This window comes from Myotis nattereri (genome assembly GCF_964212035.1).
Source record: "Myotis nattereri genome assembly, chromosome: 11".
In the NCBI taxonomy this organism is placed as follows: Eukaryota; Metazoa; Chordata; class Mammalia; order Chiroptera; family Vespertilionidae; genus Myotis; species Myotis nattereri.
Window position 1 is genome coordinate 32,363,040 of NC_138086.1, and position 17,594 is coordinate 32,380,633.

The window sequence follows — 17,594 nt, forward strand, 5'->3', positions numbered from 1 at the left end:
ATATGTTCATCTTCTCAACAAATTGCATAAAATTATAGGACAAGCAACTAGGAACATTTGATGAAGAAACAAAGTGAGCATCTCTTCCTTTGTACCCTCATACTCCATCTCTCACCTCACCTCCCTCTTCATTTCCTACCTCCCCACCCAGTAATTCATTTTCAGAAATGAATTATAAGCAAATGAATTGGCCTAATAGAACTCTACACAAAAGTACTCATTTGCTTTCTTTAGTTTCTCCCACACCACAAGGAGTTCATCAGTAGAAATAAAGAGTAACTGAAGCTATGACATTCTAGTGGGCAGAGCGTGGGTTTTATTGTTACCTGTCTTATCTGCTTCCATGGCATGATTAGGAATGGTACACACTGTTTGATTTCTATAATAATGGTAATTGTGATAGAGTAGATAGGGTTTCCTAAGTTACTAAAAAATCTCAAATAGGGATCATACCCCCACCTAAAACAGACAAACAGTTAATACTTGAAAAGTTGACAGGAGCGTTTCACACTATCTCTAAGGGCCTCTTTGACTTTGTCATTCCGGAGAGTGAAGATGAAAGGGTTCAGGAAAGGAGTTACCACAGAAATCAGCAGGGAAACTATCTTATTGTACTGGGCTGCCTGCCTTTGATTGGGTTTCACATAGAGGAACAGGCAGCTGCCATATCCAAGCACAACAATGGTGAAGTGGGAGGCACATGTGGAGAAGGCTTTCCTCCGTCCAGAGGCTGAGGGGATCTTGAGGATGGTGGAGATGATGTAAGTGTAGGAGACAATTGTTGGTCCCAGAGAACCAATGATAATGAAAATGGCCATTAAAAAAAGAATAAACTCTGTGAAAAGGCTGTCATCACAGGATAGTTTGAGAAGTTGCCTTCGGTCACAGTAAAAATGGTCTAAGACATTTGATTTGCAGAAGGTCAGCTGAAACGTGGCATAGACTGGCCAGATTTCAGAAAGAAACCCAAACACCCATGACACAATTACCACCCAGATGCAGGTGTGACTATTCATAATGATGTTGTATCTCAAAGGTTTACACACAGCCACATAACGGTCCACAGCCATTGCTCCCAGTAATGTGAATTCTGTGGTCCCCACAGCAAGGTACAGGAAAAGCTGGATGACACGTCCAGCTAGAGATATTATCTGCATCCCAGGGAGGAGCAACCCCCAAAGCATAACTGGAATGATAATAGATGTGAACAGGATCTCCAAGGCAGAGAGGTGGCCAAGGAAGAAATACATGGGGGACTGTAGATGTTTATCAACACAAACAATCACAGTGATGACCGTGTTTCCCATTAATGTCACTGAGTAGAAGAGGAAGAAGGTAGCAAAGAGGATATGGTGTAGTTCCTCAGAGCCAGGGAAGCCAAGGAGACAAAATTCAGTGGCACTTGAGTGGTTGCTCATCATTTAGTCCTTGTTTCTGCTCCTTGTGAAACTCTGATACCAAAAGAGGGGTGGCACTGCTCCACATGGTCCTGTTCTCCTGCTCTCAAAAGAGAAGGAAGAGAAGAACCAAGATGGCGGCATAGGTTAACGCCGGAGTTTGCTGCTTTGAACAACTACTTCAAAAGTGAAACTAAAAGACGGAACGGACATCACCTAGAACCACTGGAACGCTGGCTGAGTGGAAGTCCTACAACTAGGAGGAAAGAGAAACGCATACGGACACTCAGAGGAGGCGCAGTGCTGAAGTCAAATTCTGAGGTGCGGAGTGCGCGGAGCGGGCTGGCGGCGGAGGGCGCGGTTGGCGTTTTCAATCGGGAGGGAGTCGCAGACTCTGAGCTCCAGATCCTGGCAAGTCTTTAGGGACCCAGACTCAAACGGGAGAAGCGGGACTGTCTGGCTTCGGTCAGAGCGAGTGCAGCTTTCTCTCCGAGGTTTGCAGCCATTGCTGGGACTCAGAGAGGCAGAGCCCCTGGGGACAGGACTGAGAGCCGCCATAACTGCTCTCTCCAGCCCACCCTGTTGATCCTGTGCGACCCGCCCCGCCCAAGCCCTGCACAGAGGCATTTGCTGGATAGCCTCAGGCAAACGCCAGATTAGCACCTCCCTAGAGGACAGAAGTTCTCTCACTGCAGACACAGCTGATTCTCATAGCCACTTGGCCTGGAGGTCAAACCCTCCCTGGAATTAGCTACAACAATCAAGATTTAACTATAAGACCACGAACAAAGACCACTAGGGGGTGCACCAAGGAAGCATAACAAAATGCGGAGACAAAGAAACAGGACAAAATTGTCAATGGAAGATCTAGAGTTCAGAACCACACTTTTAAGGTCTCTCAAGAACTGTTTAGAAGCCGCCGATAAACTTAATGAGATCTACAAGAAAACTAATGAGACCCTCGATGTTATATTGGGGAACCAACTAGAAATTAAGCATACACTGACTGAAATAAAGAATATTATACAGACTCCCGACAGCAGAACAGAGGAGCGCAAGAATCAAGTCAATGATTTGAAATGCGAGGAAGCAAAAAACACCCAACCGGAAAAGCAAAATGAAAAAAGAATCCAAAAATGCGAGGATAGTGTAAGGAGCCTCTGGGACAGCTTCAGGCGTACCAACATCAGAATTATAGGGGTGCCAGAAGATGAGAGAGAGCAAGATATTGAAAACCTATTTGAAGAAATAATGACAGAAAACTTCCCCTACCTGGTCAAAGAAATAGACTTACAAGTCCAGGAAGCGCAGAGAACCCCAAACAAAAGGAATCCAAAGAGGACCACACCAAGACACATCATAATTAAAATGCCAAGAGCAAAAGATAAAGAGAGAATCTTAAAAACAGCAAGAGAAAGAAACTCAGTTACCTACAAGGGAATACCCATACGACTGTCAGCTGATTTCTCAACAGAAACTTTGCAGGCCAGAAGGGAGTGGCAAGAAATATTCAAAGTGATGAATATCAAGAACCTACAACCAAGATTACTTTATCCAGCAAAGCTATCATTCAGAATTGAAGGTCAGATAAAGAGCTTCACAGATAAGGAAAAGCTAAAGGAGTTCATCACCACCAAACCAGGATTATATGAAATGCTGAAAGGTATCCTTTAAGAAGAGGAAGAGGAAGAAAAAGGTAAAGATACAAATTATGAACAACAAATATGCATCTATCAACAAGTGAATCTAAGAATCAAGTGAATAAATAATCCGATGAACAGAATGAACTGGTGATTATAATAGAATCAGGGACATAGAAAGGGAATGGACTGACTATTCTTGGGGGGGAAAGGGGTGTGGGAGATGCGGGAAGAGACTGGACAAAAATCGTGCACCTATGGATGAGTACAGTGGGTGGGGAGTGAGGGCGGAGGGTGGGGCGGGAACTGGGAGGAGGGGAGTTATGGGGGGAAAAAAGAGGAACAAATGTAATAATCTGAACAATAAAGATTTAATTTAAAAAAAAAAAGAGAGAAGGAAGACAGATCAGGATGAGAAATTATTTCCTCCTGATGATCAGATGAATTTCCCCTACTATTATGCTCTGCACACAGACAGACCAAAATATTGCCTCTTCAAATCTAGCTCAAAGCTCACTGTCAGAAATGGGTGATGGCAGATTCTTCTGTATTGGAGTGAAGAAAATCTTCCTTGTCTTTTTCCCCCACTGAAAGTGCCTTCTTTAGGGGACAGAGGATACAACATTTGAAAACTGAATCAATCAGCCCCTAAAGATTCTGGGATTGTTCTATTTCTTCTTAGGTTAACTGTATCATCCTATATAATAAAACCCTAATATGCAAATTGACCGAACAGCAGAAAACCAATCACTGTCAAGCACTTACCCCCAAGGGGCAGTTGCTCAATGCAGGAGCTGCTCCCTAGTGGTGAGTGCGCTCCCACAGTAGGAGCACTGCTCAGCCAGAAGCCGGGCTCAGGGTTGGCAAGCACAGCAGCAGTCGGGGGAGCCTCTCCAGCCTCCACAGGAGTGCTAAGGACCCCTCAGGGTTCCGGACTGCAAGAGCATGCAGGCCAGGCTGAGGGACACACCCTCCCCTCCAGTGCATGAATGTCATGAACCGGGCCTCTAGTATGATATAAGGGCATTCCAGATGATGTGCAAGTCAGGGAACATTGAACCCAGCCCTCACTCACACTGGAACTACACAGACCCACCTCGGGACCAGCAGAAAAACATCTCTGCTTTTCCATAGTTCTTATAACCTCCATATTAAAGAGCAGCAATATCTCCAAATGGGAACTCTGGAGCTTGGGATAATTTCCCAGAGCTGATTCATTTTTCTCTCATTCCATTTTCTTTCCAAATTCTTAGGAGAAAGAAAAGATGGCACTTGGCCATGAAAAAAATAAATCTCTACCCCTCAGTTCATCCATCCATTACTCAAATATCATCTCCTCAGAGGACTCTTTCCAATTCCTCTAACTCCATGTGGTAAGGACTTGATCAAGTTTGGACTCCGATTTTCTACATAGCACTTATTCCCTGAAATTATGTTATGGGTTTAATTATTTTATTCCTTAATTCATATGGGGGGGAAAATGCTGCAGAAAAAAAGATCCTGCCCTGCTGAGGTTCCATACATGTAGGGGGAAAGGCTTCACTATACACAAAATAAGTAAGCAAAAATTACAAAAGATATTAGTTTATTAATCATGCCATAGAAAAACTAAAGCAAGGAAAAAAAGAGGAACAGAAAATCTATGTTTCTTTATTTGCTGTTCATGTATGACATTAGAATAAAATTCCTTGAGGGCAAAGACATGTCATATAATATAATATTATATATATATATATATATATATATATATATATATATATATATATATAAATTATTCATGAGCCAAATCAGGATTGATAAAAATTTTTTTCTGGGTGATTAGTATATAGACATATAATATATGACTAAGTAGGTCTTAGTCCTGGACAGGGCTAACTAGGCCATAATCCTTCAATGCCTCTCTTCTTAGTCTCCCTTCCTGCCTCATATTACAATTATCTCGTCCTGATGCAACCTCTCCAATATCACTGTGGCTCCTTTCTGATGGGCAAACATGCCTCAAGGACAGAACTGTTGGAAGAGCTCAGTGACCTGCTTCTCCACAATCTCTGCATAACTAACAGGAAATAAAGAAAGATGAGAAAGAAGGATCCTGAGAGACGTCAGGGAACTGCATATATCCCTACCATCAGGTCAGAAAAGAACTGAATCTGTCTTTGTTGTGCACAGAGGACTTGGAAATGAACTTGTCTGTCCCGCTGCTCTCCTAGACCACTCCTCACCCTCTAGGTGTCCCTGTGTTAGACAGCAACCAGACCCAGAACATCCCACCTTACTCTTTCCTCCATGGAGAAGCATCCTGAAGACACTCACCTCTATGGAAGGGCTTCACCACCACTGCTAATGTTCTCCAGCACTCGGCCAAAGCTACTGATGAGACATGTCCTCATGAGAACGCATAGGACAGCCCAGTGTAGAACTATATTTACAACCAGAGCAAATTGCTGCTGTCTTCACTCATGATGAAAAAGGAAACTGTCCTCAGATAGGAGCTTAGGTAAAAACCCCAAAATAACAGTGCTGTGAGAAGTTGAGGGTCTCTCTCTCCCCCTCTTCTCTCCTACCTCCCTCCATCCCAAGGGGACTAGTCACTGAGATACCTGTTCTTAATAAACCCAGGTTCATGGTGTCCCTAAGCAATCAGTCTAAGCACAAACTTTTAGTTATGCCCATTTTGACCAATTAAGTTTCAGAACTTTTTAAACTTTTTGTTTCATGGGAAAACATAAAGTCTCACCAACCAGAGGCTTCTCAATACCAAGGCTGCCTTCTCCAAGGCCCCAAAGCCTAAGTTTCCAAATGTCTCAAAAAACTCTAAGCAGATTCCCCCTTCTGCTCTTCATCCAGTGCTCTCCTGGGATACTCTTAGCTGTTCAGAACCAAAATAAGCCCCCACCTCGCAATAGGAGACACCACATCTGACCTCTAAAATGCACACCGATATCCACAAAAGCCTGCACACTGGTCTCAGTCAAAGACTTGACTTCATAAAAAAATCCCCTGTAAAGCCTGATTTCTTCTCCACCTGTTTTACAGAGCATCCTGTTCCTAACCCTGTGTGCCCTCCAGAACATTGTAGGGGTTGCTACCCCTAAATTCTACTCCCCTCTCTGGTATTGTCTCAGGTTTCCACATATTCACATCTGCATGCACTCCAGCAAGATTCGTCCAGCCATTGATTTCTATAATGTGTCCCTGATTACCACCATCTGGGCACTTCAAAGCAGGGAATGCATGAGGACAGCCCAGTGTAGAGCTATATTTACAACCTGGAACAACTGAAAAATGCAAATTAAAAATCTGCTTGATTCTGGAGGGAGACAGAAGTGAGAGTCACAAAACATGTATCTGCATTTTGGGTTTCATTTCAAATATACCTGTTAAATCTGAAATTATCAGTTTGTGCAGAGAGCATAAATTAGGAATAATCAATCTTCCTTACAATTTCTCAAATTATCCAAGGCCAACCAGATTGCCACATAATCTTAGAGGAATTTTCTAAGCCTTTGTCTGCATATTTTTTTCAAGAAAATGCTGTGAAAATTAGTTTTACACACTTTTCTCTCTCACTTGATACATATTGCCCCACTTCTTTTTTTGTCTAATATTCCATTATATGGATGTCCTATTCTTTATTAGTTAGCCCTCTTTGCTCATTTTTTGTTGTTTCCATTTTGATTATGAAAAATTATGCTATAAATAAACTTAGAAATTTTTAAGTCCATACACATTTATATTGCTAGAATAAACCCCTAGAGTTAGAATTTCTACATCAAAAGGTAGACATATTGTAGTCATTGTTTTTGATTGGCATAATTTTATACTCCAAAGACTTTGGATTGATTTGGAAACCACTAAGACTATATGATAGGAGCAATTCTGATTTCCAGATCTACTACAAGTCAAAGATATGATCAAATTTTTATTTTTATTTGAAATTAAAAAGAACTAAAGATATCTTAAAAGAGTAATAAAATGAAAACCTGATTAAATGGGAAATCTTTTGACTGATTAAAATTACCAAAACTGTCTGGGGAAAAAAAGAATTGAAATCCTAAATATGTTAAATAAATTATTTCATAATTAATAATCTTACCACACAGAAAACTATTGGTTAATATAGTTTTACTATTTTATTCTATCAAATATTTAAGAAAGAACTAATACCAATCCTACATAAAATCTTTTAGAAAATTGAGGAGAAGGGAACAGTGCCCAATTCATCTTATAAGGCCAGAATTATCGTGACACAAAAGGCATCATGAGAAAATATATTTACAAACTAATATTCCTCATGAACATAGATGCAAAGTTTTTAATAAAGTATTAGAAAATAAAATTCACCAATACATAAAGAGAATAACATGCCATAACAAATGATAATTTTATTCCAGAAATGCAAAGTCAGTTCAACACTAGCAGATTAACTGTACAGTTCACATGTTAACAGAATTGAAGAGAAAAACCACATGATCACTTCAATAAGAGAAGAAAAGGCACTTGACAAAAATCAATACTCACCCCCTCCCAAAACAAAGGAAAATCAATACCCATTAACAACAAGAGAGCCCACTGCATAGGAGAACATATTTGCCAATGTTACATCCAATAAGGGTATAATCTCCAAAATTTTTAAGGAACTCATACAACTTAACAAAAGGAACAATCTAATAAAAAAAAATGGGCAAAGGACTGAAATAGACACTTTTCAAAAGTGGACATACAGAAGACCAAGAGGCATATGAAAACGTACTCAAAGTCACTAATTATCAGAGAGATGCAAATCAAAATGACAATGAGGTACCTTCTCATACCTGTCAGAATGGCTATCATCAACAAGTCAACAAACAACTGCTGGCCAGGATGTGGAGGAAAAGGAACCCTCATGCACTGCTGGTGGGAATGCAGACTGGTGCAGCCACTGTGGAAAACAGTATGAAGTTTCTTCAAAAAATTAAAAATGGAACTCCCATTTGACCCAGTGATTCCACTTGTAGGAATATATCCCAAGAAACTAGAAACGCCAATCAGAAAGAATATATGCACCCTGATGTTCATAGCAGAACAATTTACCATAGCTAAGATTTGGAAACAGCCTAAGTGCCCATCAGCAGATGAGTGAATTAAAAAACTGTGGTACATCTACACAATGGAATCCTATGCTGCTGTAAAAAAGAAAGAACTCTTACCATTTACAACAGCATAAATGGACATGGAAAGCATTATGCTAAGCAAAATAAACCGGTTGGAGAAAGAAACATCACATGATCACACTCATTTGTGGAATATAATGAACAACATAAACTGATGAACAAAAACAGATCCAGAGACAGAGAAACATTGATCAGATGCTCAAACCTCAGAGGGAAGGTAGGGGAGAGTGGGGTAAGGGGGAGAGATCAACCAAAGGACTTGTATGTATGCATATAAGCATAACTGATGTACACAGACACCAGGGGTTGAGGGCATGAGTGGGGGCAGGAGGGCAATGAGGGGATAAGGACGTATATGTAATACCTTAATCAATAAAGAAAGAAAGAGAAAAAAGAAGTACAGATATAAGTTACAAAACTGTCATGAAAATATAAAGTAGAGCATCGGAAATGTAGTCAATAATATTCTAGTAACTATGTATGGTGTCGGGTGGGTACTGGAAATATTGGAGGAAACACTTTGTAAAGTGTCTGATTATCTAACCACTACACTGTACACTTGAAAGTAATACAAAATAATCTTGAATGTAAACTGTAATTGAAAAATGAAGCTTAAAATTTTTTTTAAAAAAATAGATCCAGAGACATAGAAGCATTGAACAGACCATCAAACCTCAGAGGGAAGACAGGGGAGGGTGAGAGAGGGAAGAAGGGTAAGAGATCAACAAAAGGTCTTGTCTGCATGCATATAAGCATAACCAATGGTCACAGACACCGGAAGAGGGGGGGAGAGCAGCCAGGGAGAGGTCAATGGGGAGGGCAGGGGGGGGGGAGAGAAAGGATACATACTTTAAACAATAAAGAATTTAAATGTTAAAAGAGAGAATAAATCTTCTAATTTACTGGAAATGCCAAGCTTTTTAAAAGTCTACTATGTGGATATAAACAAGGTAGACATTTTGGGCTCATTTGGTGGATACAGGTTGTCTAGCTTTTGAAACCTGGCTCCCTTAGTGGTCCCCTGGCTCTCATTATGTGCTCTGTTGTCACCCCAGGCTAACCCCTTCCTAATCAAGATGCCCCTTTCTCTGACTTTCTGAAAAGCTCATTTCATTCCTGCTGAGATGCTTTTCACCCAAAAGAGAGGTTCACATTAGGTCGAAAATCTTGTCCCCTCCAATTACACATCTGAGCAATGACTCTGGTGTTTGCTGTTGCACCAACTGATTTATTTTCTCTAATTATTCTCTGCTCACCACCTCAAAGAGTAAATATTTGTATAATAAATGAAAGGATGATGACAAAATTAAAAATTAATTTATATACCTTAGCTTTGTGTGCGTGCATGTATATAAATATAGAGTATGTGTATTTTTTCACACTTTACAAACCACTTTGACATATGTTTTCCATTAGTTTTTATCCTAACAGTAATTCAATTAAATAAAGACTCACTGATCACCCACCATCAGCAATGCACTCCTCCTCAGTACAGCCCATTAAAGATAAAATCATGTTTCCAGGCTGGGGTGAGTCAGGCATTGAGCTTCGACCTATGAACCAGGAGGTCACAGTTGGAATTCTAGTCTGGATACATGAAGGCTTGATCCCCAGTAGTGGACATTCAGGAAGCAGATGATCAATGATTCTCTCTCATCTTTGATGTTTCTATCTCTCTCTGCCTCCCTCTTCCTCTCTGAAATGAATAAAACTTATTACAGTAGAAAAATATATATAAAAGACATGGATTTTACCTGAGGTTTCTCCATCCATGTGAGAGTGGAGAGTGGAAATAGTACAGTTACTTGTAACACACTGTGATAAGGGGTTTCCTACTTATAAGTGCTGTGAGAGCCCAGAAAGGAAATACTGATTCTTGGGCTGCAGCCCAGCAGTGTTAATGAACCATGAATGGATAAGTTTGAGGGGAAACAGATATGAAAAAAGAGTTGGTCAAAGCAGTGGCCAAACTAACAGCAGAATCTGGTTCTCCAATCTGATCACCTTTCCATGCTTGGACATTCTTCTTCCCCTGCACCAACGTTCTTTTCAGTAAACATTGGAATCGCCAGGATCTGGTGCCACTAGACTCCTCTACTCCCTTAATCGGTGTGTATCCATTAAGGTCCCATTCAGTTTATAGACTCATAATGGCAATAGTTCAAGTAACCCCATAACAGTGATTGTATGTTTTATATCCTCACTTGAAAGAAACACATACTGTTTCTAAAAGCAGCTATAGATTCAGTGTCACTTTTAAAGATTTGCATTCTATCACAATAGTATCCACAAACATATGAAGGTTGGAAAATAACATGTACACATGAGAGAAATACTTTTATTTGGTCTATAAACAATGTTAATTGCATCTTTAGATTCATACTTTCTTTCTTTTTTTTAAATATATTTTATTGATTTTTTACAGAGAGGAAGGGAGAGAGATAGTCAGAAACATCGATGAGAGAGAATCATCGATCAGCTGCCTCCTGCACATCTCCTACTGGGGATATGCCCGCAACCCAGGTACATGCCCTTGACCGGAATCGAACCTGGGACCTCTCAGTCCGCAGGCCGACGCTCTCTCCACTGAGCCAAACCGGTTTCGGCCATACTTTCTTTACTATAGTACAATTTTTACCAAGAGATAGGAACAATTGATCTTATTGCTAGTTTACATAAGGTGATTTGATATTAGGTGATTGGACAAAAGGCAACAATCTTCCCCAGAAGCAGTTTACATGGGAACATAATTGCAGGGGCACAGGACGAGATTGTTTGTAACACTCAGAACTAATTTAAATATAGGTAGAATCAGTGGTGGGATTTCATGACTCTCCACCTTCCCACCCACCCTCCATTTGTCTGGCATTCCAGCCCCAGAGATGCAGTGCTCTAGTAAGCAATCATTAGAAAGATGAGGTTTTGAATGGCTAACACAAGAACCCATTGTCACACATGTAAATCCCAGTGGGAATCCAAAAACTAGATTTATTACTTCCAGGTTGGAGGACTAACGAATATGAAACTAAGAGTATGAAAGTTTTGATGGGGGAAGATAAAGGAATCAAATCATTTTTCAAAACAAAGTCAGGTCTGAGTCATGTAGTGACCCTGCATACAGAAGTTTGATGAAGTGTAAAACCCTCAAAGGCCAAGGTAGAAAAGGTCTCTGTTGCTGGAAGAGGGCCAGCAAAGGTAATTCTGTAATTATAGAAGATGGTAAAAATGCATATGTCTTCTCCTGCCTCCTCTTAACTTACTTTAAAAAAACTGTATAAAATAATAACTATATAATTGCATTGTTAAGTGGATAACACAGAGCTGAAACATATTTGTCAATAATAGGTAGGTAAGAGCAAAGCTGTTTTGGAGTAAGAAAATCACACCAAACAGCAACTTGAATCTGAGAAATAAATGAAGAGAAACAGAAAGGGTAAATAAATTAATATAACAAATGTCATATATATATATATATATGTGTGTGTGTGTGTGTGTGTGTGTGTGTGTGTGTGTGTGTTCTCCTTTATATGGTGTAATAATTGTTATAATTTATTATTGCATTTGTAGCTATATAAATGTAATATGTATAATAATAGCAGAAAAGTCAGAAGGACTCAGAACTATATAGGAGCAATGTTCATTATAAATCTGAAGTCAATTCTAAATAAAGATGTAAGCCCTCAAGCATCCACTAATAAAAGAACATTAAAAAGTGGGGGGAAAATCAATGAAGAATATAAAATGTTATACTAGAAAATGTTCACTTCATGCAAAAGTAATATGACTATAAGTAATATGTTAAATGATGTAGCAGAAAAGGTAGATAACATGCATAAATAAAAGAGGAATTTCAGCAGAGAGATAAGTACTATTAGAATGAATCAAATAAAAATATTATACCTAAGTATTTGATTCTTCTGGTTGCAATTGCAAAAGGAATTGTTTTGCCATTTCTTTTTTTGAAGTTTTGTTGTTAGTATTCAAGAAGGCAATGGATTTTTGCACATTGATTTTGTATCCTTGACTGTATTTGTTTAGTGTTTCCAGTAGTTTTTTGGTAGAGTCTTTAGGGTTTCCTATATACAGCATCATGTTGTCCCCAAAAAGTAACAGTTTGACTTCTTCCTGCTGGAATGTAGACTGGCACAACCACTATAGAAAGCAGTCTGGTAATTCCTCAGAAAATTAAAAATGGAGCTACCATATGACCCAAATGAGGGGGAATACAAGACAATTGGGGGGGGGCTAGCAATCTGAATCTGTGCCAGTAACCAGTATTCTGATGCACATTCTTGTTAGCCTATAATTAAGTCACTGCCCCTTCCTTAGGCAATAATCTGTTTTCCTAAATACTTCCAGTTTACAAGGGCCATAAATCAAGAATTTAACAGCTTAGCCAGAGGGGAGGTCACTGGCACCATCCAGGCTTCTGGTTGAGCAGCACTCACCCTGTGGGAGCGCACTTACCACCTGGAGACAGCTGTTGCGTTAAGCGTCTGCTCCTTGGTGGTCAGTGAGCGTCATAGCGACCAGTGGTTCTGCCATTCGGTCGATTTTCATATTAGGTTTTTATTATATAAGATTCCCTTCAGAAATGAATAAAAGCTTCTGTTCTCCTGCATTCATGTCAACACCTAGTATTCCCAGAGTTGTACTTTTTCCAATCTGATGAGTGCTATATGGTTGATGGCTGAGTAACCTTTGGCAAAATACTTAACTTCTCTGAACCTCTATTTTCTTATCTTCTAAAGTAACTACTCAATAACCTCACAGGTTATTGCTGGGATTAAATAAAAATATACAGAAATGCTAAGAAACTAAGTATACAGTCAATAATTGTCCCCTTCTATCTATATGCTCCCAAAGCATTTAGCAAAGTTTCTTACATGCACTCGGTAGCTATTTAATACATAAAAATCAATCAAATAATATAAAAATTATATTCAGTGTCTACTGAAAGAAATGCTGATGTTCATGGAACAAAATAACAGAGAGGTTAAGATCAAACTTTGGAGTCAAAGGATCCTGAGTCAAATAGTATTTCTGTTAAGTTTTAAGAATTGTTATCAATATTAAGACATTGGGCTATCTTAATTAGGCACAAAAAATAAATATATGAGGTGGTTTACAGAAGGCATAGGAGTTTTATTTAAATACCACTCTAGTCTTATTCTTTATTTTCTGAAAATAAACATTAGTATAAAGCAGAAAATATAACAATTTAATTGTAATGACATAGAACAATATTTATACCTCATTAAGTATGAATATAGAGAAATACGTGTTAGAATAAAACAGAAAAAGTAAATGTCCTGTCAAAGATATGTATCAGGTACTATCTTGGTAAGCATTTTACTTTTATCAAGTAATTTTTACAGAGAGAGACTTTTAAAACTTTCCTGGTTAGAAGCAGTACTGTCTCCAGTTTTGTTTTTGTTATTATTAAGACCATATAACAAAGTGAATGTTAACAGTGGCCAATGTTTAAATTAAGTGAAAGTTGCAACACATTCAATCTGACATACCTCAAATTCTACATAAGACTTGTTTTGCAGTATGCTAATTACATGTGAATAAGGAGTTCAAATAAAAGCCTACAATTGGTATTTGTTTTAAATATCTGATTATGTCTGTGTTCAGTTGTGAGGAGCAGAGAGAAAAATAAATAAATAGAATAAGAAGCTATGGGTCCTCAAGGTGTGTGTACAGTAGAAGGGGTATGTGTGAGGATATTATTTCATTTTTGTATCGGAGACACCTGCAGCTGGGGAAATGAGAGCCCCTAGAGGACAGACCTATCTGTCTCCCAGCACCCAGTGTGAAGATGAAGTGGACATTCTGTCTGAGTATAAGCTTGGATTGCAGGGCAGGGGCAGAATGACAGTGTTATTAACTAAATGTCTGTGTCCCCTTCAAAATTCATATGTTGAAGCTGTGAAACCCAGTGCAGCTGTATTTGGAGATGGAACCTCTAAGAAAGTAATTAAGGTTAAATGAGTCATAAGAGAGGGGCCCTGATTGGATAAGATTAGTGTCCCTTTAAGAAGAGCTACCAGAGATGGTTCTCTCTCTCTCTCTCTCTCTCTCTCTCTCTCTCTCTCTCTCTCTCTCTCTCTCTCTCTCTCTCCTAACATCCACACACCAAGGAAAGGCCAAGTGAGAACACACAGAGAGGGTGATCACAAAGAGAACATGTATGAGAAACTGAATTGGTCAGAACCTTGATCTTAAACTTCCCAGACTTCAGAATTGTGGTAAATACATTTCTGTTGTTTAATGCATCCAGTCAATGGGTTTTGTTATGGCAGACAAATACAGATAGTAACCTTCCTTCATTCAGAATCAAAGACCAAATAGAAAAACCTGGGCTTTGACACAAGAGATAGGTGTCTGCCTCTTGGCCCCAAATCCTCCTCATCTCTCATATTCTACACTCAGCTACAGGAATTTTCTACTCTCTTTAGGTTCTTCTGAGAAAATATGACCAGGGAATTCAGAGAGGTAGTTTGGAACATTGCGTCACTGGAGTTACAGGAGAGGGATAGAAATGTTGATGAAGAAGGAAAGGAGGAATCAGAACGCATTATCAGGAGGAGATCAGAGCCTTTGCTCATGGTGAAATAGGAGGAAGAGGAAGGAAAAAAAGAAACATGAAGACTGGAAGACAAAGGGAGAGAGGAAAAAGAAACAGAAAAGTTAGTGGATAAACAAAGGGCAGGAAAGGCAGAGAGAAGAGGCATGTGTGACATGTTGAAGAACCAAAGAAACTATATATGAGGACAGTGAGCCCCTCTCCTTTTGTGTCTATCCCCATACATGCCACAAAGAGGAATGGTTTGAGCAATAGGAACTTTCCCTGAAGTTTAGTAAAAGGAAATTTCCCTCATTTTTATACCCAAATATTTGCATCTTCTTTGTAGCACAGCAATTCTCAGAATGAGAAGCTTAGAAACTCCATGTCACTACCCTCCACTGCTTCTGTAGAAAAAAGAATGTACACTATATGTACGTTGCAGTATCAGTGGAGCCAGGATAATAATATACTCAACCAGAAAAAGAGAGAACCAGGGGATATTCAAAATGCATATGTTCATCTTCTCAACAAATTGCATAAAATTATAGGACAAGCAACTAGCAACATTTGATGAAGAAACAAAGTGAGCACCTCTCACCTCACCTCCCACATCACTTCCTACCTCTGCCCAGAAATTCATTTTGAGAAATGAATTATAAGCAAATGAATTGGTCTAATAGAACTCTACACAAAATTACATATTTTCTTTCTCTAGTTCCTCTAACACCACAAGAAGTTCATCAGTAGAAATAAGGGGAAACTGAAGCTATGACATTCTAGTGGGCAGAGCGTGGGTTTTGTTGTTACCTGACTTACCTGCTTCCATAGCATGATCAGGAATGGTACACACTTTTGACTTTTGTAATAATGGTAATGGTGATAGTGCAGTTAGGGTTTCCTAAGTTAGTAAATAATCCCCAGTAGGGATCACACCCCCACCTAAAATTGACAAAGAGTTAATACTTGAAAAATTGACAGGAGCGTTTCACACTATCTCTAAGGGCCTCTTTGACTTTGTCATTCCGGAGAGTGAAGATGAAAGGGTTCAGGAAAGGAGTTACCACAGAAACCAGCAGGTAAACTATCTTATTGTACTGGGCTGCCTGTGTTTGATTGGGTTTCACATAGAGGAACAGGCAGCTGCCATATCCAAGCACAACAATGGTGAAGTGGGAGGCACATGTGGAGAAGGCTTTCCTCCGTCCAGAGGCTGAGGGGATCTTGAGGATGGTGGAGATGATGTAAGTGTAGGAGACAATTGTTGGTCCCAGAGAACCAATGATAATGAAAATGGCCATTAAAAAAAGAATAAACTCTGTGAAAAGGCTGTCATCACAGGATAGTTTGAGAAGTTGCCCTCGGTCACAATAAAAATGGTCTAAGACATTCGATTTGCAGAAGGTCAGCTGAAACGTGGCATAGACTGGCCAGATTTCAGAAAGGAACCCAAATACCCATGACACAATTACCACCCAGATGCAGGTGTGGCTGTTCATAATGATGTTGTACCTCAAAGGTTTACACACAGCCACATAACGGTCCACAGCCATTACTCCCATTAGTGCAAACTCTGTGGTCCCCACTGCAAGGTTCAAGAAGAGCTGGGTGACACATCCAGCTAGAGATATTGTCTGCATCCCAGGGAGCAGCAATCCCCGAAGCATGACAGGGATGATAATGGATGTGATCAGGATCTCCGCAGCAGAGAGGTGGCCAAGGAAGAAATACATGGGGGACTGTAGACGTTTATCAACACAAACAATCACAATGATGACTGTGTTTCCCATTAATGTCACTGAGTAGAAGAGGAAGAAGGTAGCAAAGAGGATATGGTGTAGTTCCTCAGAGCCAGGGAAGCCAAGGAGACAAAATTCAGTGGCACTTGAGTGATTGCTCATCATTTAGTCCTTGGTTCTGCTCCTTGTGAAACTCAGATATCAAAAGACAGGTGGAACTGCTCCTCATGGTCCTGCTCTCCTACTCTCAAAAGAGAAGGGAGACAGTTTAGGATGAGAAACTATTTTCTCCTGATGATCAGATGAGTTGCTACTACTACTATGCTCTGCATATAGACAGACCCAAATATTACCTCTTCAAATCTCGCTGTCAGGAATGGCTGAAGGCAGCTTCTTCTGTATTAGTGTGAAAAAAAAAACCCTTCCTTATCTTTTTTCCCCACTGGAAGTGCCTTCTCCAGGGGACAGAGGCTATGACATTTTAAACTGCTTAGTTTTGAAACTGAATCACCAGCCCCTAAAGGTGCTGGGATTGTCCTATTTCTTCTTAGGTGAATTGTATCAGACCATATAATGGCATTCCAGGTGATGTGAAAGACAGGGAACATTGAACCCCAGCCCTCATCCACACTGGTACTACACAGACCCATCTTGCGACCAGCAGAAAAGAGACAGGGGGTCCAAGAAAACACCTATGCTTTTCCCCAGATCATATAACCTCTATATTACAGAGCAGCAAGATCTCCAAATGGGACCTCTGGAGACTGGGATAATTTCCCAGAGCTGATTCACTTTTCCCTCATTTCATTTTCTCTCCAAAGTCTTGGAAGAAAGGAAATATGCCACTTGGCACTGGTAAAAATAGATCTCTACCCCTCACTTCACCCATCCCAGTATTCATATGTCATCTCCTTAGAGGGCTCTTTCCTATCCCCCTAACCCCTTCTTTGTGATAGGAAGGACTTGATCAAGTCTGAACTCTAGTTTTCTTCACAGAACTTACTCCCTGATATTATGTTAGGATTCATTATTTATTTTATTCCTTAATTCATATGAAAAAATGCTGGAGCAAACAAAGATCCTGCCCTGCTGAG

General features: G+C 39.8%; 2 protein-coding genes across 2 annotated transcripts; both read right to left on the minus strand.

The window, feature by feature from the left end:
• Positions 1-476: 476 nt before the first annotated feature.
• On the minus strand, positions 477-1,421 carry LOC308527153 (olfactory receptor 9A4-like; the record flags this gene model as incomplete). Its single annotated transcript, XM_081102508.1, has 1 exon — positions 477-1,421. One exon carries the CDS (start codon positions 1,419-1,421, stop codon positions 477-479), a length of 945 nt encoding a protein of 314 aa, XP_080958634.1.
• A 14,299-nt stretch (positions 1,422-15,720) lies between these two features.
• Positions 15,721-16,665, minus strand: LOC308527151 (olfactory receptor 9A4-like; the record flags this gene model as incomplete). Its single annotated transcript, XM_081102507.1, has 1 exon — positions 15,721-16,665. One exon carries the CDS (start codon positions 16,663-16,665, stop codon positions 15,721-15,723), a length of 945 nt encoding a protein of 314 aa, XP_080958633.1.
• Positions 16,666-17,594: the final 929 nt, after the last annotated feature.